General features: G+C 45.1%; 1 protein-coding gene across 1 annotated transcript in view; it reads left to right on the top strand.

Annotated features, from left to right (window-relative positions):
• Window positions 1-23,891, top strand: part of LOC104167603 (pre-mRNA 3'-end-processing factor FIP1-like) — a gene marked incomplete at its 5' end in the record, with an annotated part of 25,813 nt that extends 1,922 nt beyond the window's left edge. The window contains 14 exons of the mRNA XM_009707909.1: window positions 1,107-1,191; window positions 2,479-2,585; window positions 3,659-3,717; window positions 4,774-4,884; window positions 7,518-7,648; window positions 8,408-8,532; window positions 10,358-10,463; window positions 11,879-12,077; window positions 14,042-14,068; window positions 16,561-16,618; window positions 17,196-17,251; window positions 18,634-18,832; window positions 20,786-20,944; window positions 23,759-23,891. Coding sequence (XP_009706211.1) covers window positions 1,107-1,191; window positions 2,479-2,585; window positions 3,659-3,717; window positions 4,774-4,884; window positions 7,518-7,648; window positions 8,408-8,532; window positions 10,358-10,463; window positions 11,879-12,077; window positions 14,042-14,068; window positions 16,561-16,618; window positions 17,196-17,251; window positions 18,634-18,832; window positions 20,786-20,944; window positions 23,759-23,891 — 1,555 coding nt within the window. The remainder of the gene's footprint in view (window positions 1-1,106; window positions 1,192-2,478; window positions 2,586-3,658; window positions 3,718-4,773; window positions 4,885-7,517; window positions 7,649-8,407; window positions 8,533-10,357; window positions 10,464-11,878; window positions 12,078-14,041; window positions 14,069-16,560; window positions 16,619-17,195; window positions 17,252-18,633; window positions 18,833-20,785; window positions 20,945-23,758) is intronic.
• Between the last annotated feature and the right edge of the window lie 898 nt (window positions 23,892-24,789).

Here is a 24,789-nt window from a genome sequence, read left to right as displayed (position 1 = left end):
TTTTGATCTTGGCTTGATTGTTGAGTTTCTTTATATGTGGGGCTTTTCTAATATACGGGAGCTTCAGAACTGCTCAAATTGTTCTTGTTTGTTCTTTTTTTATGCTCAGTAACTGCTCTCTGAGTTGTGTTAGTGTGATCTTTTGGCTTACTTGTTTGGTGTCTCCTTTCCTGTCGCCTCTGAAATGGCTTTAATCTGACCGGTGTTTGGATTCTGTTGTTACGTATGTTTCTTTTTGAAGATAATCTTGTGTACATATATTATCTGCCATGGGGTTTTAAATTAATAGCAATGTCTCCTCAAAGTACTGGTGGAGAATTGGGTTTCCTGGTCTATTCTAATTGTCTCTTTTGAAAAGCCAGAATTATTTTGAAGTTGTATTAGGTTTTACCGATGATATTAAAGAAAAATGATCTCTCTTTGTATTTTGGTTTTGTAACACTTAGCATACTCTTTTCTAGCATGTGTATACCAATTTGACTTTCTTGCTTGGCTAACGCAATGAACAATGTTAACATTTGTACAAACTCTTTAATTGGATGTAAATCTGAACCTGATCGTTGTGGCATTAGGACTAATCTGTAATGAATTAGAAGACTGGGTGGATATTTATCTGCCTTTTCTTCTTTGAATTTTAACTGCTCATTAATGTAAGCTGTTTGTAGAAACACTAAAATTGTTTTTCCCTTAATTTCTACGGGACAGATGTGCTTGCTGCTTACTAAATGTACGTATAATCATTAGCATCCTCTAAGGACAGGGTGAAGTTTTGCTTATTGTGCCCTTATTCCTATCAGCTGTGATTGTGCCGGACCAAAGCTTTCAGCTATTACAGCTGCCACTTAGATATTAGCTGTTGAGTGGTGTTTGGCTGAGCAGCCATGCTGCCAGGCGCTCTTTGGAAACTGATTCTTTCCAACAAAAGCAAAGCCAAGCAAGGATGATTAATTTTTTGTCGTATAGTTGAGCTAATTGCCAGCAGAATAAACACACTACATGAATAAAGCCATTATATGAAAGTTACTTGGATGAAGGCGTTAGAAATGTTTATAGGTGAACCTCTAGATTGGGCTTGTCCACTTTCTTTTCTCTTTCACATTTACTAGACATGCAGAATCTTCTCATCCTTTGCAAGATGCTCCTCAGGAGAACCGGCCCGTTGGCAGTGAAGACCGAGAGATGTCGCAACATGTATGTGTTCCACTGCAAATGGTAGATCTAGTTGGTTTTGTGCTTCTCGATACTCACGGATAAAAAGCTGTAAGTGTAAAGATGCTGGTACTGCCCAATACATTACATTTATACTGTGGGAGTGTACTGATAGCCCGTGCCCAATGCTAACTACAGCAGCAGGCTCCTCTTCTCAGCCTGCCTTGTGTGGTGAGTAGTGACCCTAACCTAAGGATTGCTTCTGCCCGCTGAAGAGAAAAATGGGGGCCTCTGATGCTGCATTCTGGCAGGAAAAGCAGCACATGATGTTACCTCCAGCTCAGTACTTCGTGTGACTTCTCGAGGGTCAGTAAAATATGGGAAATGCTGAGAAAGAAAGCCCAAAGTGCTGGAAATCAGTTTTGATTCAGACTCAGACCTCTTAGAATACAATCTAGTGGCTCAGTGCTGAAAAGAGTAGGAGGAGGCTTGCTTCTCCACCTGCTCTTCCTCTAGTCTTTTCGATGGGTTTATTTTCTGCCACTGTGGTATGTCAAGAGGGCTCACGCAGAGTTCTGACAAATCCATGTGCCATGGAAAAGGAGGGAGGGTTTGGAACACCTTCTTCATACCCTTTTGTAGTTGTGAGGTGTTAATTCAGCTCGTGCATCTTGCAAAACTGCACTGCTGGAAGTCTGGAAGCCTTCCTTTGCTTTTGTGCCCCAGCAGTGGTGCTGCACTGGAGTCGGATCAGCAGCTGTAAAGTTAAGTGACTTGGGAACTGATTGTATTAAATAAGCCAAGCCGAGCTCCTCAGCAGCTTCCTACCACAAAAGTTGTGGTGAGAGAATATTTGCTCCAAGGTTCTTAGGTGAAGCCTGGTCAATATATTTTGGTGATTTTGTTTGTGGTTGTGTTCTTTCACCATGGACCTGTGAAGGAGATGGATCCGAAAAGCCCTAGCTCTTTCAGAAAGGGTAGAGGAGAAGAACTGTGGGATGTGATGAAATTCTTAGAACCAAGCTAAACCTTCCTCACCTTCAGAAACCTTACCCTGATTCTCACGTAGGGTCACTCCTTCAAAGGACATAGCAGTTTCTTTGTGGGCACCTGTGTGTTTATGTTGAAGGCTGGCTACTTCCATGGCTTTTGCTTCCAGAGACAACTTTGTATAGCCTTGGAGAGCGGTAGAAAGTTATGTTTTCGTATCAGAATCATTCTTTCTAATAGTCCTTCATCATACAAGCTTTGTAAGACTTGGCTTACTGTCCTGGGGAATTTACCGGTTTTATGTATTAATGAGCTCCTGTGTGCTTTTATTGTTGCTAGGCCCTTCCAAGCGGTGAAGATGATGAAGATGACAGCGATAGCGACAGTGATGATGATGACGTGAAAGTTACTATCGGCAACATTAAAACAGGAGCACCGTCGTACATGTATGTATTGCTGCTTATGGTGTCGATTTTTGATCCGAGGTAACTCTAGCACATTGATTGGGATTGCAAGTGGGGCTGAGAGCTGATCTGTCTTCTGGGAGATGTGGGAGTAACAGCTAGAACACCGGAGTGGGATTAGAAGCTGATGGGCAGCTCTGTCCTGCAATTGCTGTTTGGAGAATCCATCTGTAAAATAGGAATGGTAATTCACAGGTCTGCTGTTGGAAAATTAACCAAATAATTACTGCGCTTCATCGGGCAAAATCAAAGGTGGGAAGTTACATTTAATTCATCATCTGTGAAAGCTTCAAGAACCAAAATCTATTGATAAGAATTTGCATAAGCTGTGAACTTACTAATTTTCAACTGTCTTTGATTTTTCATGGTTCAGAAATGGTGAGGCTGGATTTGCGAACCAGGAAATTATGTCACTGGCTTAAAATTCTACCTAATTTACATTGAATAAAAATAATAAGCATTTTTGCTTGCTGCTAGCAGCCTTTCCTCTTAAGGAAATGACTTACGCGTGCTTTGCAGCATATTCTAATTTTTCCACTTTATGGATAATTTCCGTCTCTTGTTGTAGAGGTGGTTTCAGTCTGATGGATTACGCTGAATAGCAGTGCTCCATCCGTTGGCAGCTCACTCGATTTTGCAGACATCCTTTTCAAAATCTGCTGCTTCTGCCTTTCTCTCCTCATTCTGTGATCTGTGTGCAGCTGTGATTTCCGTGTTGTTCAGAGCCGTTTAAATACCGAGTACGTTCCTGGGCGGAATGGTAACGACCTCTCTTTGAAATAACCTTTCCCTTTGTATTCAAGACGATCCTCTCGTGTTCTGTTGGTCAGTGAGTGTGTTTGCTGGGTTTCAGTAGGGTTAGAGAAACTTCTGTGGCAAATGAATCTCGCTTCTAAGGTGTTGAGACTTGGTCCTAAAAATCATAGAGAGGCACGAATATACCCAAGTGAAGTAAGCATCTTCTGAAGATGCCAGGGCTTGAATATATTTTTGCATGAAAATCTTCAGCCAAGTAATTTGTTCAAATACCAATGTAGTGATTCTTTTCCATGTAGGGGAACTCCTATGAATCTAAACTTAAAAACGGGTAGAGGCTATGGAGCGTCTGCTTCAGGTATTGCTGTTATTTTTATCCTTCACCTTTTGCAATATTTCATTTATCTGGCACTGACAGCTGGAGCAGCTGCAGATCTTGGTCTCTGTTTGGAAGGATATAAAATTAGTGCATCATATTTAAACAAGGAATAGTAAGTGTGTTTCCTAAGGGTAAGCGCTCCTAGGACAGACCAGGGTACAATGGAATGATTTAATTGCCCGTCACTGAATAAACTGATTATAATTCTATTTAAGCTAGAAAAAAATACATTGGTTATTACTTTTATAGTAAAAAAACTCAGAATATTTCCAAACTGTATTTGTTGCACTGAGGCCAAACATTCAAAGTTGCCTGGAGAAGAGCTTTAACTTTGTGGTCAGTTTACTGAGCTACCTGCAGTGTAAGATACTAAAAGAAACAAACGCTGGCCTTGAGTATCAGCTATGCGTATTTCTGCACGTGAAATTGTCCCTGCCGTTCAGTTTAGTTTGTACTGTATATTGAGACCTGGATTCTGTCCTCACACATGAGACTGTCCTTTCATGGGCTTCATATACTTCCTTCCATTAATTTCTTTATGCAAATGACTTATCTTCTGATTGAGAAAATAAGAACAAATTCCCCGTGAAGATTCTGTACCCAACAGATTTTTGCTGACTCCAGGTAGTACATGGTCCACTGAAGACTGGTCCTGGAAAAGTTTCTTGTTATGAGAAAATGTGTGTATCTTGGGAGGGGAAAAATAAATATTTTGCATGGGGAGAAAAATAGATTTTTTTCATTTGGGGTAAATTTCATGCATGCTCTAATCATTTACTGCGTTTGTCTGTAGTACTAATCTGGGTTGAATTTGCTTCTCTGCTGTTCAATTGCAAGTGCTGTATACCCTGGCTATTTAGTTATAGAGTGACTGAAGTAATTTTTAATAAAAAGTTAATTGTGGTTACCTACGTGCTGTAAAGCCAGCAATGAATTCACAGTAGCGCTTTATTTTTGACTGGAGTAATTTGCTCAGCAAATTAGTGGATTAAAGGCATTGCATTAAAAGTAGTAACGGTTTCTCTCTCTCCAAAGCCAAGTTGCAGCCCAAAGGTATTGACTTAGATGCCGCAGGGAATATAAATGGATTGCCTGTTATAGAAGTGGATTTGGATTCATTTGAAGACAAACCATGGAGGAAACCAGGTGGGGCCTCACAGTTTCTTGTGGTAAACATTTTCTGCAGTTTTAGTTCTCTTTCTTTAATTTCACATGTAATTTCTGTCCATTTATTGCTGCCAGGGAACAGGGAGGTTGGAACAACGCAATATTGCTTGGCCTCTGATGCCTGTCTAGACAATCCGTGACATTTACCGATTGATCAAACCATGCTTCTGCCTAAAACTGGGTTGCATTTACTATATTAATTTAACCTCCCTGAAGGGAACAACTATTTCTTTTTAATAATTCTATTTTATTAGTTCCCTAGTTCCAGAAAATACTGCGCTGATGTCAATGCAATAATGTTTGTTGGCCTTAAAGTCGATTGAGTAGGATGAAGATTTGGCTGTTGATGATATGGAGTGATCTCTTCATGCATGGCAGCTTGCTTATTCTGTCTCGCCATGGCCAAGCTCAGAGTCATCCCCACTCACCCTTCTCGTTTGGGTCCTGGGGATGTCCACGCTTCTGCAGGAAAGTACCCCTTGCAGAGGGCAGCGATGGTGGGGATTGCCACGTGATAGGAAAGCCGTCTTTTTGTGTTGAATTCTCCTGCTGCAGACAATTGAATAAAGGGAAGAGGGAAACACTATCTACTCTGACAAGAAAGGCTAGGATTTTCCTTTTAGCAAAGCTGCAGTTCCTAATTCTTTGCTAGATTCTGCCTCCAGGTGCATAACTATGAGTGAGCAGTCCCTGCGTATTTCTTCTGGACAGTACTATCTAGAGTGTGTCCAGACAAGTGGTACTTTGCACGGCAGGTTTTAATACCTGCACGGTCCTTTTGTCTTCCTGATTAGTATTAGGGAGACTTCCACTCGAAAGTGACTCTTGCATGACAGCTGTAGGATGCTACAAATAAACTTCTGGTTTTCATCTGAATTTAATATGAAAGTAAATGAAGGAACCAAAGAGATCCAAATTTTTGCTGTGCTGCTCTCGTAAAACAAGGTATGATGAAATGTTAACTGAAGCAAAAAATCCACTTGACTCTTCTCAGAAATAATTCTCCTCCCCACCAGCCCCTGCACTTTATTTATATTTCAGAAATATTGCTATGCTAAGTAAATAGTGCTTTTATAAGGTTGTCTGTTGTCTGTCTAAGGGTGTCTTGTTTTGGTAGCTTTCATCCATCTGAACTGAAGGGCATGGGAGTACGTAACAGTGCGAATACCTACATTGAGGTGTCACGGTATCAGACCAGCGCTGAAGCACTCTGCGATGACTAGTAGCTAGTACAGACGTGAGGGGAAACGTGACCTCTCTTCTGCAGGGGATTTCCCATTGATTGTGCAGTGCGAAAGAGGGGGCTCGGGAGAAAATCAGTTAGAAGGAAAACAATGAAGTTGAGTTCCGAGGTAAAGCCTGGAAACCGTTGTGATCGTGGTGACGTCCCTGGACCAAAATGAAGCCAGCTAGCCTTAAAACAGCACTGCAGTACAAATAGAGGGCAGATGTCTGCAGAGGGGTGTGGCCTCTGTCTTTATTTTAGGTGACAAGTAGCTTGTTACTCAGCGGCCTTTCAGGTTTCTTTTTGCAGGTTGGTATCCCTCTAAGTGAGGGAGAGGAGGAAGAAATATGGTGTGGAAGAACTGATTGAGGGCTGAAACGCAGGCTGATAAAATAGATATGTACATGTCACGTACATTTGCTGAATCTGCGTTGGTGCAGTTTGCGTATTTGGGTGGTATTTCGGCCTACCTAGGAGATGAACTTAAACCTCGCAATATACATCCAAGCTTAGCGTAGGCAGAGTGTTTTGCTTAGCCCTTACATATCAGCTCCTTGTTTTAGAATTAGTCTATCTAGGAATGCCTTTGCAAGGGGGATGTTTGAGGGACACTGCCGCAGGGCTCGGAGACGCGTTGTTGTGCTCCCTGTTGTTAGGAGTCCCTTGCAGAGTCAGTTGCAGCTATGTTTGTCCCTCTGCATCTACGTTTTCTTGGCAAGCACTTTGTGGCCACCACTGTCGTTCAGAAGAGCTCATGCTGAATTGGCACATTTCACAGAAGACTGTCAAAGTAAGATAACGATCTTGGAAAGCTGTAGTTAGGATCGCGACTGAAGTGTAGTGACTTGTGTAGTCCGAGACGTATCAATAAAAAACTTCCACTTTAGCCCTCTTTCATGAAATGGATGAGTCCCAGAATCTCTTCTCAAAACAGCGAAGGCAGTGATGGTCAGGAGCAGAACGTGTTGGCTCAGCTTTGCCAAGAAAAAGCTTCTGTGGCACCATCCCATTTTTGTGGTGGTAGCTGGAACCGTCATTCCTGTGCTCTGCCCAGCCCTTGACTCATTTGGACAATTGCAAGAAACCGGTCTGAAAAAATCCGGTTGGTGAATGAGTGGTTGGAAGCATCTCTCTTGATAGCCTGCATACGTGCTGTATTCTGTGTCCCAAATGGTCCCACTGCTCTTCGGGCTGTGGTCCCCCTCCCACCAAAAGATGCAGCCATCCACTGTGGCAGGCAGCAGCTTTCTGACAGAGTGAAACGAAGAGCAAGCTGTGCTCTCCAGAAGATTTTTGTTTTCTGAACTCTTCATTTAAATAGTTAAAGGGCAATTTGAGAATGCAAGTCTGCTAGAATCCCTGGGTTAACTTCTACTCCCTTTGTCAGGTGCTGATCTTTCTGATTACTTTAATTACGGATTCAATGAAGAAACATGGAAAGCTTATTGTGAAAAGCAGCGACGGCTTCAGCTTGGACTGGATCCTGCTCCTCCCATCAGCACTGAAAATAAGATCACGGTAGGTGACATCTTGCTCCTGCATGTGGCTACAATAAACCTCGGACTTGTTTTTGTAATTACAGAGATGAGTGTAAGAGCGGAAGATATCTTAGTACCTAACTGTTCTGTGTTCCTTTCAGTGAGAAACACAAAAAATGTAGCTCTAAAGATTAAATCTCTCTACAAAAAATCTTTTCTCTGTGGAACGAACAGTTCCGACTACCTGACAGGTTTGAACCACTACAGTAGCAAGATATGAGTGAATTTCCAGTTGACTTTGAGGCTGCCCAGCTATAGGGGTGTCTGGTTGGGAGATCCTGCGGATGTGAGAGGTGTAGAGAGGGGAGCTGGGCATCCATGGCTGTTTTGCTTGTTGCTGTTGACTGTTGCAGTTGTGTGGCTGCCTTTTGTGTTTGGAGACTGCTTTGGCCATCAGCCTTTGCAGAAGTCCATCAGGTGGCCCACAGCCGTTAATCACAACTTCAGCCAAAGAGTCAATACAGCAAGTATTGCTATTTCCAGTTTTGACTTAAGGGCTACATTATTACACTTTTGGACTTGTAACGGGAGACAGCGGTCCACAGGCTGAGGCTGGAATAGCCAACCAGTTTACAGAAGTGTCTGCTGCCTTGACTGAAGAATAGGTTGCTTGTTGGCAAGAGCCCTGTGATTGTTCCTCAGGGGAGCCCTTTTCCTTTGCTGAGGGGTTAGTCTCTGATGCTACGTTCAGTTGAAAGTAAGGACATTAAACCTGTGTGGTTTGTATTGCCTTCCATAGGTTCAGCAAGGAAGAACAGGAAATGCTGAAAAAGAAGTGGAAAACAATATCATCAAAACAGAATTCAAAACAGACTTCTTGGCTCTGGTGGGAGGACGCATGAAGGCTGGGCCTCCTCCTAATAGGTAAGAGATGATGTAGACAAGACCTGGGTGCGCTATGTTCTTCACAGGGGTAGCTGGGATCCACCTGGGCCATATCTGGATCTCCTCAAGCCTGAAACAGAAGAAGCTTTGAAACTTTACAGGGAGCTGCTGTGGTCACTCATTAACTGTCGTCTTCAGCAGCGCTCTCCTGAGGGTTGTGCAACCCACCCAACCCATTCAGCTCTCCTTGGTGATAGCCTCAGTGTAGTGCTGCGCAGGGGGGGAAACTTGTACCCCAACTGAAGGGACACATCTCTGGGAGTGGAAGAAACCAGGCCAATAGCTCAGCTTTGAGGGCTTACATTGCTGGCTGCTTGTGCTTACTTGGCTTGTTCGTACTCCCACGATGTTAATCTGTGCCTCCTTAAGTGGAAGTGGATTACGTGTTTGGCAGTTGATAAGAGGAGCTATTGGTTTCTGGAGCTGTATGCTACGCTGCTTGATGCCTTCTAATTTGTTATTTTCTCCAACAAGAGAGGGGATCCACAAGGCTGGACAAAACAAAACAATTGAGTCACGTTGATTGGCAGCCTCTGCTGGGAAAACCACTTTGACCTTGTGAAGTTGACGGTTTTTCTTATCAAAAACTTCAGAAAAACAGAGCTATGTGAAACCTGAAGAGCCAGAGCTTTGGGGTCTGGCTGTTTCTATCCCTTTGTTGAGATGACATCTTTTGCACACCTGTCTGGCAGAAATCAGCCTTGCATTCCAACTTTCCACTTTGTCTGAGAAGAGAACCAGCTGCATGCCTCAAGTCTAAGCTTTAAAGCTCTACTTAGTCCGCTTGCATTTAAGCACTTTGGTGGCATTTCTGTCCCCCTTCATTGTGCCATCAGATCAGTCAGGTTTGTTTCCAGCTGTTATGCGTGTCTCATGAGACTTTTGAAAACTTACACCACTGCAAAATAAGCTGATGCTATTGTAACTGTACAGTATTTTTGTCCATTTTAACTTGCAGTCTGGTTTTGAAAGTACAAGGTCCTGTTCCTGCAGCAGAGCTTCCGGTCAGGACCAGACGAGTATCTTTGTACCCCTCAGCAGCATCGAAACCATGGGCTTAGCAATAACTTGTTTGGGTTTTGATTTTTTTTTTTTTTGTTCTTAAAGATAACTTTATCTCACCAACAAGCCAGCATTTTTATATCCACTTTGTCTGAATTTCCTACTGAGATAGAAAATTCTGCTAACTTGAAAAAGTGCTGACATTTTGCTGCCCTAACTGCAGGAAAACGTATCTAAGGCCATACGTAGACAAACCAGTTGTTGCATGAATATAGGATGAGGGATGCTTAACCTTCAGACATAGTGGACCCCAGGGAGGTGGGATAGAAAGTGTCTGAGAATCCAATTTGTAAGTAACTTCAGTGATATGTATCAGCGACACTTGGAGTATTGGACAGAAAGGAGTAAAAATCTGGGCTGATAACATTAAAGGCTTCTTCTGATAAATATTCTTCACTTTCTCTGAGCCTGATCTGGGAATGATTATTCAAATCCGGAGAGCGAGTAAAAGATTTCAACTCTGAACCAGAGTGTGCGATCCATGTTGTTACACCCGTATGGGGTGATTCTTTGGGTCATGTTTCTGGGAGTTCAGAGAGACCTAGCTCACCCCTGCCGGCAGAGCTCAGATTGCTCAAAAGTGAAAAAGGACTTCTCATTCACCTCTTGTCCAGTTTGAGCGCTGCCTTTAGAGATATTTCCCTGGTGGAAAAGATTGCATGAGAGAAGTCCATTTAATAGTGGGGAAAACTGCTCTTTCTAATGTCTTTGAGCCTAAAAAAATGCATCTGCTTTGTACTAGGAAGCTAGGTGGGACAATTGATGTGATCGGTGGCCAGGCAGGCACCATTAGGAGAGTAGAAGGAAGACGTCGTGATAAGCATGCCTCTGAGGAAAACCCAATTCAGGTAAACGTTTTGTGCCATCTCGACAAATTTCTGATTTTATTGCACTTGTAGTGAACCCTGAGCAAATGTCCGCGCATTCCTGACCTCCCATCTCACAGCTTCTATCTGCAAAGCAGTAGGTAGTGTATCAGCCCTATCGAGACGTATGCATGTATTGTTCCCTTCTGCAGGTTGAATTTATTTCTGTGTTAAAAGCTTTATCTTGCTAGGAGCTAAAGATTGTCCCTTAAAGACTAGCCTTCCCATCTAAACGGTAAGGCCCAAGTTCCTTTTCCCATCAGCTCTCCCAAAGTATTCCCCGGGGCGCATAGCTGGGAGGCTCTTGAGTGGATTATTCCCTTCCACTGTCAGGTTGGACTCTCCAGTTCTGCAGTGGAGGACTTCTACCTGGGGCTTGTGTTTCTTTTTACTCTGAAGTAACATTTAGTCTAAGCATCATTAGATGCGGCCCACACTTCAGACTTAGGGTGGGCTTGTGTTACTGGATCATAAGAAATAAAAGCCTGGGGTTTAAAACTGGACTCAGTTCTGATCTTGCATGTCCAGAGTGTGACCATAACGTTCTGGTTGGCTTCTGTGTAGGAAGGTGCTATGTGTAGGGTTTGAAGACCATCTACTGAGAACTCTTCTCTTAACCACCTTCCTCCTACCAACCGCTCCTGACTCACCAAAAAACCCACCAATACGGAACCTTTCCCCTGTCTAGATGCAATTCCTGGTTTTGTTTTTACATGTGTTTTTGTGGTCTGTTTATTTTTTGTAGTGGTCAGTTTTCCAAATTTTGCCAACAATGGCCCTAAAAAGAGTTTGCCTAAGAGAAGGAATTTGCTGGGAAGTGGTTGTTGTTGCTCCCACTTCCACGCATCAATACCTGTATTTCCAGGTCGTTCTGGTATCTCTGCGTATTGAGCATTCTTTTAGCATTAGTGGGTATATGACCTGCTTTTGTCAGACAGATGTGAATCCAGTCTTCCTCTGACCTATGTGGGCACAATCTAGAGCAGAATTTGGCCTCTTGCTGCCCTCAGGAAAGATAAATTTGGGTTAAAAAAAAAAAGCACACTGTGTCACCCTCAAATGTGGCAGCTTTTAATCTGAAGCCTGGCAGTTCCCATGAGCAAAAGGTGTTCATAACGCTGAAATACCAACCATCTTGCACGGTCTTGCATGCAGCTAGAATCTAGTCTCGCTGCTGTTCTGCGTTAAGATATCTCGCTAAGCTTGTTGATTGCTTTGATCAGCCTTCCTTCCTCCCCAAAAGATGTTATCCCCTGGGTATAGCATAGCCTGCTCTTTCCAGGTATCACCGTGCTGCCTCTTTCGGTGATATGCTTTCTTCATGCCAGCACAGTGAGGTCCTGGCTGCAGGAGCAAAGAGATTAAAATGCTCTCCTCTCGTTCCTCTGCCTTCTAAGGTCCTTGGAGACCACGGAAGTAAACCACAACCCCCCCAGCAGCCCCAGCAGCCATCACAGCCTCAACAGCCACCTCAGCAACAGCCGTTTGCACCACCAGCAGGCCCACCGCCTCCCCCGCTCGCTGGGCCACCTCCACCACACTTCCTCCACCCTCCTCCACCAGTTACTTCTGTTCCACCTCCCCTGCATCCTCCAGGTACGTGTTCACACAGCGATATATGGCAGTCTGAGGCCGCAAGTTAGGATGTCCCAGGCTTGGAGGAAATCAAGGGTGTAATCGTGAAATGGCGTGGGACAGTCGAGGTCCTCAGACCTGGCCAGTCTTTGTTCAGTGTCTCCGTCAGCCTATTTAACATTTGCCCTTGAATACTTAAAAAATAGTAGCACCTCCTTGAAAAAAACCTCTAGGCTTTGTTTCTGTGAGAGAGCCTTTGGGTGCTACCGATCCATTTGCTTTATTGGTAAACGTAAAGAAAGGGGTTCCTGTGTATCTGCGGAAGAAGGTAAGAAGACGGGAAATGCTGTCCTGTGTCAGAGCAGCAGGTGGTTTAGTTCAGGATCCTGTCTGGTTATGACCAATTCCAGATGTTTCAAGGGTGATGCTGGAATTGGCAATTCTGCAGGAGCAGCTCTAACAAACAACTTTCCTCCTAATCCAGGTCAGTTCTTGGTTTATGCCTTGCAGTACCAAGATTTGCATCTTTCTGTGTTTGTTTCTGTGCATTTTATTGTACCTGCCACCACTGCAGGGTAATTCTTACTGCTCCTAGAAGAGTCTAGTGTCCAGTGCAGGTGTTAAAGCAGCGCTTCATTTTAAAAGCGACATATAAATAATATAAATGAGGTCTTTACAATGGGTTTCTAGCCCCTTGGGTGTGGTCAGCCCTCAGCATTGGCAAGTTTGTGTGCTCTTATCAGTAGCCAGATGGATTTGTGTTGTGCTAAGAGCACGTGGCCCTTGAGAAGAGGCTGTGGAGAGAAGTCCTGTGTCTGCCGGAAGGCCCTTTGCCCCTGCAGTTACTGAGTCCTGAATCCTGTTGAGATAACAGAGGTAAAATTTCTAATTTTTTTTTCTACTTTGTTGTCTTGAGCACCATGTTGCAGAACGTTTCGCTGTCTCTTCTCAGTTTCCACAAAGTTTCTTAATGCATCTGCAACATGGAGGCCAGTAGTACTCCTTCTGGGCATCAGGCAAAGCAGGGCAGCACTGGTGGAGAGAGCAAAGAACTTGGCAACTAAAAAGGCCAAATTGTGTAGTCTTCCAGGGGGCGTAGGGTCATTTTTGTGTTGACCCTTTTCATTGCAAGTTCACAGACATACTGGCCACAGCCTAAGACACATCTTTCTGTCCTTGCTTCCTGCTAAGTCTGCACATCCTCTGATCCAACGCGAGTCACATCGGTGCCCCTGTTGCTTCTGGCTTTCATAGTCCACGGAGGTTGAAGCGAAGGCTGTGCTCTGGACTTTCCCTGGTCCTGTAGGCAGCAGCCAGGCTTCTGAGAAGTCGCCAGGAGCACATCGTGCAGTAACTCCTATATTTTGCACTGGCTCCACATGTAGAAGATGATACAGAATAAAAAATACAGTCAAGGCTTTTAATCTGAGGAAGATTATTACTGCAGTGCTCACTGCTGGACCACGGCAGCTTTTCCTACTGCTTTTCATTAAAATGATTGGCAGAATCAAGATAAATTGTTCACTCTTTCTTTTGGTTGTTGACCAGAATGTCTGATTTCACTATGCGGTTGTGTTTGACGTTTTGTTGAAAGTTTTTTTTAAAAACAAAACCAAAACAGCCAACAACAAACAAGCAAAAGGACGCACTGGCGTCTGTAGCAGGTTCTCCTCTCCAGCTTCTTCGGTTGTTCTGAAGGCCAGATCAATTGTTTGTGTGATGACACTTGGAAAAAGGAATTCTCCAGTGCAAGACAGCAGCAACATTTAAAATTATAACATAAAGGTAAAGAGATCATCATTTGGGAAAATGATATTGTTTGTAGGCCAGTTGCTGCTTAATAGCACCATTTTTTTCTGCTGGTCTGTTTGCTCAAATATGTGAAATTTATTCAAAAGTGTGCTTTTAGGTTTAGCTTGAGGTACAGAGATGAGGTGCTTTACCTGTTGTCCTCACTTGTTTTGCTTGCTTGTTTATTTCCATAGGTCTGCCACCACCCGGTCCTATTCCAGGTAGGTGTTAACTTAATAACAGCAGTGATTCTGAACAGGCAGATGGCCCTGTCTGAGCGTTTGGATGAACTAACACGAGATAGGATGACACCAAGACCCATTTGAGAGCACAGTTAACGTAAGGCTAATAAACTCTAACTCAGCATTGAACTCTAGCTGCTTATCTTATATCTGGACCTAAATAATAATCTGTAGGGCTTCTTAATAACTGTCTTGTTCTGTCTCTGAAGACCAATCTAGAAAGTGAAATGGAGAACTTCAGATGGCAAAAGCCACTTAATTAGATTTGAAAAGGTTTAATTCTTGTTATGGCATTTGCACAGCAAAAGTCTGAGTGACAAATTGGTGCTTTGTATAGGAATTTGGAGTATGAGACTGAGCAGAACAAATGCCATTTCTATCAGAAGCCTTTACTCCCGGTGTGTGGTAGAGGCAATGAACACTAATAAAGAAATGTAATGACCAATCTTGTGCATAAGTTAAGAACTCCACGAATTCAGAACTACTATAAAACCGAGTTTTTCTTGAGCTGTAACTTTTTTTTTTTTCCTCCTGGAAACTTTGCCTAGTCCAGGGGAAACAAATTTAGCTGTTTGTATAGCAGACCGTTTGGAGCAATAGTTCTGAGCAGATGTTGCGTATCTGAGAATCCAAGGCTGATGGTGACTGCGTACATACCGTCAGGCCGCTGCCTCTGTGTTATACTGTATATTTGATTTGTCTGCTTTGCAAAGGTCTGCGCCTAAAGCCCATTGGACTTGATGTGCTTGTCCTCAGTGTGTGTCAGCCATGCTGGACTTGATTCACAGCACTTGTGTCCGAGCTTTTGTATTCGTGCTCTGCCCTGGGATTCCCCAATGGAAATATGGAAACCGACGCTAGCTGGGCTGTCCCTCAGACTGAGAAAATTCCTCTGTTAGTTAAAATGTCACTTTTCATACTCCTCTCAATGTACAGTAGCATTGCAGTGCTGGATTTCATTGTTGCACTAGTAGGAACCTGCCCATCGTAAGCTGGGATTTAGAAGAACTGTATTGTAGAGAACTGGATGCAAACTGATCTTGACTGTAGACATTGCAGCTCCCAGTTGTTAGTCAAGTGCATTTAGATTAAAGTTGTTTGGGAGGAGCGAGGTGGACGAAATGACCAGGCTGTGGCAAAGAGCTTCCACTTCAGGTAACTGGGTTGGAGAGGGAGATGAGGGAGAATACCTGCTAATTATGGTAATGATGATGATCCACCACCATTTGAGTTAGGTGCTTATAACAGTAGTTACTTTGAAGTACTTGCGCTTGGTGAGCAGGTGTGATCGAAATGCTCTGGGCATTGCATTTTATTGGAAGACTTTAGGAAAAGGAGGGGGGGAAAAAAAAAGCCTCTAAGTGTGTCCCCCAGCTTGTTTGCAGCATAGATCTCCACTGCCTGAGCTGGAGACTTCAGGCTACCTCTTTTTGCAGGGAAAGGCTTCTAGAGAGGGGTTCTCCTGACCCATTTTAGGTGTTCACAGTCGGAGGTGATGAATTGCCCCATGGTTTAATTGACTATGCTGGCTCAGTCTCCATGGACTTGGAGAGGACCCTGGAGCTGCTCGCTTCAGTGTAAATGACTCCTGTCCTTTGTGTGTCAGTACAGCTCGCTCCTTTTTTTGGTTTCATAATAGACAGGAGTTTTTATGCGAAGTCAAGCCAAGGGGTGGTTAGTCTGTTCTTGTTGGCATTGGTAGCTGCTTATAGAAATAATGGTTGCTTATAGTTATGGGTACAAGTTTAAGAAGTTCCCTTAGAAGCAGCCGGCACATCCTTCTCACTTTCAGATTGGTCAAGGTTGAGGATTTTGGCTTCCAAGGCTTATGTCACTTCTGGAAGTGGCCTTCATAAGCTTCTGCTTAATTCGACTTTCTTGAAGATACTGCCTTGTGATTTTGTATGATAACTCTTCACGTGTTTGGCCTTGGTCCGTTTTTAAAGTGGCAGACCTTTCAGACAGCTCTCTGCATCGTTGGTGCTGTGTCTTCTCGTGGTTTTTAAATGTATATGTGCTCAGAAAATTTGCTTTCTTTAAAAACAAACAAAACCAGGTGAATTCTATGTTACATGTAAGAGACGAAGTTACTCATTTTAATCAGTGGAGCAATAAGCTGTGCTGTAGTTGCAACATGTCTACATCCCAAGAACCAGACTTTTCTGTCTGCCATGGGACTGTAAGGGTTAATGTTTACTCCTTAATGGATTTTATGTTTATGATGAATAAGCCGAAATAGAAGGTAGTTCTTCCTTTATTTTCCTTTCCATAGCCCTACAGAACTAACACAGCTCTAGGGTTTTAATTTTGGTAGGAGATACAACCCTGAAGGAAAATTACTCCGTTTCAAACAGGGCTTTGTTTAGAGTGAAAAGGCACTTTAACTGCTTTTAACTGTAACCAGCAATGAAGCCTTGTTCCCTCATGGCAAGCTGTGAGATCTTTGTGATGACTTACGCTTCTGTGTCTAGGGTTGTTCCCGCCTCCTCTGGCACCACCACCAGCTCTCCTTATTCCAACCTTGGATGGGTAAGACCACACCTGGGCTGAGCCCTCGGTACAGCTCCTCCGGAGGGAGGGAGGGAGGGAGAAGTCTAAAATCGGTGCTAGGAATTCTTAGTCTGGTCTTGGATTGGGGTGGGAGGCGAGAGCAGAGTCTGTAGGGAATCCTTGGTGCATTTGCCTTGATTTATCGTATTCATGACACAGGAAGGAGTCGATAAAATCTAGACGTGCGCTTCAGTCTAGTGCAGGGTAGTTGATAGCACCTTGCGTTACTCCAGATGTTTTCTATAAAGATTCTCCAGGTGCTTTGTAAGCACTGGTTATTTCCCAGGAAGCCTGCCTGGCTGACAGAAGGGAGGGCTATTGAGTGAATTAAGCAATTGAGTGACAGCAGTGTCAGAAGCTGTGGCAAAGCAACTGCACCTGTATGCGTTTCCGATAATTTGCAATGCAAAGTGAAGGAGATTCACTGAAACCGTGGGTTTCCCATGAGGATGTTCCACAGCCCTTCAGAAAAAAAAACGGGGTAAACTTGCAGCACGGACACACTGCAAGGGGTTACTGGTGGTAGTAACTTGCATCCTTTTCTCTCTCTCCAAAGCCAGCCAGCCAGCTACAATAACAGGCAGCCTCCTCCATTTGGCTACAACTCCGCAGGTGAGAACTGAAGATAACAAACAAAACTGCTTATCTCGCTCTTCTCTGGCGTTTGGTAGTTTAGACTTTTCTTAAGCTGATGGACATCATGCTTGCTTTAACTTTGGGGTCTTGCCTGTGCCCCAAGCTACCCCAGTCACTAGACGTACGTGCTGAGTTTGGCTACACCACGAGGTGCTTGGAAAGCTGAGTGTTTTGCAGCAATGGTGAGTGCAATTTTGTAGCTGAGTGCTAAGCCTCAGATCCCTGTTTTCAGTGCAGATACCCAGCAACAGAGAAGCTTCCCCATGCACCGCAGCAACAGGCTCTCCTGCTTGTTTGCAGGCATACTTGCTTGCACTCCCTCACACTCTTCCTTTTCCCCCTGCCCTCAGGGAGAAGCACAACCATCAGCTCACATCTCCTCCCTGAGCTTTTGAATGCCCTCCTCCCCCACTTTATCACCTTCCTTGCCTACAGGCACAGACAGGCATCTGTCTCCTTTTGTTTTGTAATGGAAGAGGCAGTGCCAGAATTTGATCAACTTTCCTTCCCTCTCGCAGCCCTGCCAGCAATGCCCATCTTCTCCCCATTTCCTTAGCGACCAGCGCTTGGAGCAGCACCTCCTCGCTGTGCTGAGCAGACAGAATGGCAGGCAGCACCGTGCCGTCTCCTCCGCAGGAGGAGGTTGGAGGAGCGGGCAGCGTGAGGCCTTCCTGAGAAACAGGCGCCTCAAGCGCTGTCGTACCTGCAGGTTTTCAGCAGCCGGTGCTGCTCTGCTGGTCCGGCTGAGCAGGCCCCAGTGGGCCAGCATCTGGATGGGGAAGTGCTGGTGGCTCTGGGCTGGTCCAGTGGCATCCTTGGTTAATAGCTGGTGTCCCCGGCCCTCCCCAGGTGCCACCTTAGGCGAGAAGGTGCCTGGTGAGAAGTGAGACCTTGTAGGGGTAGTGAAGGGCCTAGGCCTAACTAACCCCGGCTGGCTGAGCAGCAGGAGAGGGGTGCCTCAGCACTGCAGGCACCTCTGCCCTCTAAGCCAGGATGTCTGGGAGGAGTGGATTGAAACGTTTCTCGATGGAGACCTTCTAGCATGTCCTATACAGCGGGACCTGTAGGGAGCAAGAGCTGGGGCAGCGCACAGCCCGTGCAGTAATGTGCTGTGTAAGGGGCTGGGGAGATTTTGCAGCAAGGTGTGCAAATATTTGGTCTTGCTGCGTCCTCCTCAGGGAAAAGGTGTTCATGTGTTTGTAACGAACTGCTGAAAGTAAAAAGGGAGAGGAGGGAGCTGGGCCCTTGTTGTCTCCTTGGATTCAGCTGTGCCTCCAGAGGGTACCCGTGGAAAGGGAGGGACAGGGAGGATGCTCTTAATGCTTCAGATGAACAGGGATTCTGCTCTCTCGCTGCAGATTCAGGTTTCATCAGCTACCCGCCCATCTCCACGTCCCACACGCCCTGGGTGACGACGGTGGACAAAGGCACAAGCAGCTCCAGCAGCAGCCATTGGGAGTACTCGGGCTCGAGGCGGGAGAGGGAGCGGGAGCGCGAGCGGGAAAGGGAAAGGGAGAGAGACAGAGACCGCACTCCGACCACTAGTGAATACAACAAGTGAGTGCTCTTTTTCGGCAGCTTCTGCTCACGGCTACGCAGGAGGGAGCTCTGGCCTTGCCCTGGAGCGCAAGAAGGTGTTTGGTGAAGGAATGGGATTATAGATTTACACCAGTTTAGTTTTGTGAAATGTCTGGGGAAGAGATACTTGGGATCAATAACTAGAGGACAAACTAGGAGCCGATGTCACTGGCTGATTTCCTGTGCCTGTTTTTTTTTGTTTAAATCCAGCAGAACCAGTTACACTTGCTCTCCCATCTGTAATGTGAGGCCAGTGAATGAAATAGCCCCTCTCTGTTTACTGGGTATTTCACAGCTCAGTGTGAAACGTCGGCCATAGAAGCTGCTGCTTCTTGTCTTCTAAATGTAACTGTCGGATCAAAGGAAAAACCACCCATGCTTTGCTTTCCTGCGGAGGCTTTCAGGGCAAGGAGTGCCATTCACCCTGAAATGTAAATCCTGAACCAGGCGTTTCTGCGAGCAGTGCTGGAGACACCCACCTTGGTGGGAACTGACGGGATCTCGGGCGACAGCAGTGCTGGGAGCACTCGGGAAAGGAAGCTCTCAGCCTCCCAGTGTTGATCTAGAGACCTAAAGTGAAGGCTAGGCTGCAAAGACTCTTTCTAAACCCATCACTTTTTCATTCCGTCATAGGCAGCGTCAATGTTTTGCAGGCTTCAGGCTCAGAAGTACCAATAGTCATTCAAAACATGGTCAGAATGCGCATTCGGGGAACTTCCTGGCCCAGGAGCTGAGCAAATAGGACAACGTTTTCCTAACCTTTTTTTTTAATTTAAAAAAATTTTTTTTTTTTTCTTTTTCCTTACAAGCTTGTGGGCACTGTGGGTGGAAGGAGGAGGAACAGAACAGAAGACAAACTTGTAGAGTTTGAAGATCTCAGACGCCCACACTTCCTGAGCAGGTTCATACTGCCGCCAAGTCCTGTGATCAGCACTCCTGAGCACATTGTTAGCATTTCTGGGTGCTTTCGAGCGTGCTGACCTCTAAGGTCACGCTTGCCAAAGCAGGGCAAGTAGCCGTGCTCAGTGGAGTCCTTTGGAGCACTCCCAGATGATTGATATTGGACATTTGTTTGTCTAGCTTGTTTCCATGAGTGTTAGGACGACGCTTCAGACTTCCTTTCTCTGAGTCTGAATATTGTTTCCCACAGTGGGATTGGTTAACCCTTTAGATTTTGGCTTTCAGAAATTGAATAGGGACCAGGAGATGTGGAGGGAAGGGGAGTGTGGGATGTATCTGAATTTGGGGTACATCGTCCCCGCTCCTGTATGTGGATTGCATGAGGTGCCTTGGGCAGATGGTTAGATGTTGGCGGAAAGACCATGTCAGCGATACTCACAGTTTGAGCTTTTGAACTCATGGGGAGGAAAATAGCCCCTTAGTCTAATTTACTCAAAAGAATCACAGGTTTTCTGGGACAGTAGTGTTGTGAGGTAAAGTCCAGCACCAGGGGAGGCAGAATGGTAAGAGGAGCATGTTTCTGTTGTTTCTGAACAAGGTAGCTGGATGTCTTGGATATATTCTGGAAGGACCATGAGGGCAAAAGCCCTGAGACGTTGGCCACATGCCTGCTGCTAAGGTGATCCCTTGGCAAATCCAGAGAACACATTCTGTAAAACTTAAGAGGCCGGGAGAAAGCCACTGATATTCAACTGTTTGGGCTTCTGAGCTATGGAATAGGCAAATGGAGAAAGTTTTTCACAGTGGGTAGAAACTGGGATGGGGTTGCAGCTTGGGTTCAATAAGGAGCAGCAGCTTATCGTTACAGGTTTTGTTCAGGAGCATCACAAATACCTCAGCCCGTTGACAGAGTAAGAGGTGACAGGTTTTGTTGGCGAGGATGGGGTTGTACAGTCCTGTAAACGTGGCTCCTGGCTTCCAGGTCCGTGAGTGGTGTGTTCCTCTGCCTCACTTCTCCTTTCTCTTCTTAAGTGATGATGAACGATACCGCTACTACAGCCGAGAGCGCAGCTACGACTTTGAGCGTGACTACCGCCGGAGTCGAGATCGCAGCAGGGAGCGAGAGGATCGTCACCGAGAACGCAGGCACAGAGACAAAGAGGAGAGCAGCAAGCATAAGTCTTCAAGACGGTAAGAGCTGCCGAGGGTAGAACTGGGCTGTTGATGGGAACACACCTTAGCTGCAGACAAGAAGCTTGATGTTCTCGGAGTGAATGATTGCCCTGGGTCATAGTGGCTTCTTGGGACCTGCTGATGTCCTGACACACGATGCCCGGCAGAGAAAGTGCTCTTGGGCATGTACCTGGGCAGGAGGCAGGACTGTCTGCAATGGGGAGAGGAGTCCTTGGTGCTTGTTTCAGTAAGGCAGCTGGCAGGATGTCAAATTGCTGCCGACAAAATTGCAGCAGTGGTTGACAAAGGAGAGGTTAACTTGTGTTAAGCATCACATCAGAACAGCATAGCTCCTGCTGTTAAGAAAGTACACGCAAAGTAAAATGCGAAACTGTAACAGAAGCATCGGTTTTCACATTGTGTGTTCTTGTGCAGAAGAGAAGAGCTTTCTTTGACCTGTAATCTGAAATCTCCTCTTGGAGCAGGAGGCTGAGCACTGCACAATCAGAGCTCTGTGCCCAGTGCTTCTGATAGCGAGGCTGGCGATAGTCTGGACAAAGGTGAAACACTTTTGGAGCAGAGCAGGATGTCCTAAAATCCCAGCTTTTCTGGAGAAAATGTATTTGCTACAGATGATCTTCCTGTGAGAGCATTTTAGCGAAACAACAGGTCTGGTCCGAGGCCATGCTCAGGTGCTGTCAGCTTACGTCCTAGTAATGACTTGAACAAACTTGCTCTATTTTTTTTTATTTTTTTTTTTGGTCCTTCAACTTACTTCCTTCTTTTAGATGAAATTCATGTCAGCTCTGTAGGTAATTACCCTTATGTTGAAATTGATATCAGAAAAATTCCTCCATAGTGGCTGGAGGTAAAAGGCTCTTCTCCTCCTTAAGGAGATGAATGTTTTCGGGAAAGGACTGATTACTGAAGGATTGGAAACAAAGTGATGGGAAGAAAGGCCAGGACCATAATCAAAATTGAATACAAAACAAATGGAAGCTGAGCTGATACCAGACTAACAAACCAATAGCTTTAAGGGTTATTTCTCAGCTTCCTCTATGCAGAATTGAAATCCAGTCTTAGGTACCTGACTGCATGAAGAGGAAGGAATTCAAAGCAGTGTTAGAGCCCGCTTGAGAGCTCGGTTTACAGAACTGGGCTACTGCGTGAGGTGGGAATGAGGTGACTTTTCCTCTGCTCTTTAGACCACGCATAGATGTCCTCTGTCTTGCTGGAATTGGTAGGGTGGGAAGTGGTTGTTAGGTAAAGTAAATGGAGGAATACTTCTTGTTTAAGGCCGCTTGGAGTGCCTATCAGAGTCCCTGCTTGAGGCACAGTGAGATTTGAGCCTCTTTAAGGCATTTGCAGGAAAATGAAGGGGTTTCCTTGTAGTTTCCAGTTTACTGCAGATTGACCAGTCTGAAGGAAATCACTGACGCTTGTTTAAATATTAAAGGACAGTCGCATTGTTCAAGCATAAACCACTGATATGTTGCTGTCCACAAGGTGGCTGAAGATGTGTTCAGGAGAGGCAGCAGCCTTTTTTTTTTTTTCCCTCATTTCTTTCCTCTCTACCCTCCCCCCCCTTAATGACTGTGAAACCATTTATTAAACAAGTCAGAAAATTAGTTGAAGCCAGGGGCTTTTCAGCCAGGGCTTCAGTGGTTCAGCCAGTGAGGTGTCTTTGCTGCTAAACTGGTATTCCAGCTGTGGTAAGAATTTGTCTCTACACCTCACTCTGTCCCCACTCCTGGAGCTGTGGCTGTACGTCTTCCTATGATAAATTTATCTACTTTTTCCTGTACTCCGTGCTGTGTTTTAATTCTGCTACCTTTACACCACGGTCCGCTCTAGAGAGCTCACTTAGTTTTCAACCTGTGAGAAGAAATAATTGCATGTTTTAGAAGCAGCAGAAAATCTCCTCCCCAGGAGGGGCCAAGAACCAGCGTGGGCAAAACCAGAGCTCCCACCTTCGCACTTTCCCTGCTGGGAGACAGAGGTTGATGTCGGGGTGTGTGGGTTGTCAGGCACGCGGTGCGTACGCAGCGCAGCTGGCTGTGGTCAGCGTGGGGCAGGAGGCATGCACAACCTGGTCGGAGATACTTCGGGCTGGGATTTCTCCCACATCAGAGAAATCCTGTATAAACATCCACAGCTATCCAGCTGCATCTGGAAAACAGCTCTGGATGAGGAGATAAAGGAGTTTGAAAGCACAAAGCTGGTGAAGGGCCAGGTCGTTTATGCAGAAGTAGAAACAGGATCTGCCTCCCATTAGGAAACCCACGTTTCTCTAGCTGCATGGATCCCTTTCTTGCCTCTAGTCCAGGGATTTTGCCGAGATGTTCGGAGGAGTGAAAGTTTCAGACACCTTTCAGATTTAAGACTCTTCCCTCTCAGCAGCCTCAGTGCTTCACTTTGAAGCTTGAGGTGTGACAAAACTGTTAGACCTCCTTTAGGAGTGGGAAGGACACAGAGATGTTGCTTATAAAAACTCCAAAAATTATTCTGACAGCAGTCTGTCTAGCAGGCTGCCTGCCTGTGCCGTGTGCTGCTGCAGCGCGTGGTGTAAAGCAACCACCTCCAGCGGTTTGCATAACCTGCCCTTGGTTCAGCCACGTCTGATATCAGATTGTCCCAAATAAACACGACGAAGCCTTTCCGTGGCACCGAGATGCCCTCAGCACTTGTGATCTGCCTCCTGTGGATCCTAGATCAAAGGGCTCTGTCCCCACGCATGCCGCAGAGTCGGTGCGCTTGGGTCTCTGCTATGGCAGAGCTGTGCTGATGTGGGCTCTGATGGAACTTTCTTCTCCCCTTTCTTTCCCACCGCAGCAAGCAACATGAGAGCGAGGAGGGGGAGAGTCATCGGCGTCACAAGCACAAAAAGAACAAGCGTAGCAAAGAGGAGAAGGAGGCCAGTGAAGATGGTGCCCAGGAGGGAGAGGAGCAGGATGCTAAGGAGTGACCCAGGCCCGTCGTCAGCCCTCGGGAGGAACTTTCTCCTTTTGAACCAGTGTGGCATTGGTTATGTTTGGTTTGGGCATTTGATTTTTTTTTTTATTATTATTATTATTTTTTTCCCAAGGGAAGAGAGGCTGACTCTGGGTGAGCAGTGAAGCATGTTGCAGTGGTTTGAGGGCTGAGGCTGCACATGCAGTTAAACTCTTTCTTTTTTTTTTTTTTTTGATACGAGACAAAATACAGCAGTACTAGTATACAAAGCACTGAGCTACTCTACTCATAAACATCCCTAGGGAGAACTTTGTTGTATCGGATCCTATGGTTTCTGATGGAAGATGGCTTCAGCTGAAACTAACGCATTTAGGTAATAGTTTTTGTTTTATTTTTTGTCATCATCATTCCTTTTTGAAAAATAGGACAGTAAGTGCTACTTGAAATTTATTGTCCAAAGAAAAGTGTGATTAGAGCCTGAGAGCCAGCTTAGAGTCTGGCTTCTAGTAGTGAAAAGTCTCATCCCCAAATAAATTTCCTTATAGTTACAAAAATATCTTCTGATTTCTCTGTGGCCAGCCAGGGCAGCATGTGAGGAGGAACTGCTTTTACTGGTGGGTCACAAGGTCCTGCTTCAGTCTGACGGCTCTGAGAAGCTGTCACTTGTGTTTACACAGGGTATGCAAAGACTTCAAACCTAGCTTTTTTTTTTTATCCATTGCAAAAATAGTCCTATCGTATATTACACCTATAAGTGGGAAATCAATGGAAGACCCATAGTAAGAGCATGAGTTTCTCTTTAATTAGTTTTGACTTAACTCTTTTTTTTTTCCTTTTTTTTTTTTTCTTTTTTGACTAAGAGTTTTGCTGAATAATCTAGCATAGTAGAGAACATGAAGTCCCGTCTAGCA

The sequence above is a fragment of the Cariama cristata genome, unplaced genomic scaffold (genome assembly GCF_000690535.1).
Source record: "Cariama cristata isolate BGI_N322 unplaced genomic scaffold, ASM69053v1 scaffold11359, whole genome shotgun sequence".
NCBI classification, from domain to species: domain Eukaryota; kingdom Metazoa; phylum Chordata; class Aves; order Cariamiformes; family Cariamidae; genus Cariama; species Cariama cristata.
The sequence above is the reverse complement of the archived record's forward strand: the minus strand, read 5'-3'. Positions and strand labels throughout refer to the sequence as shown.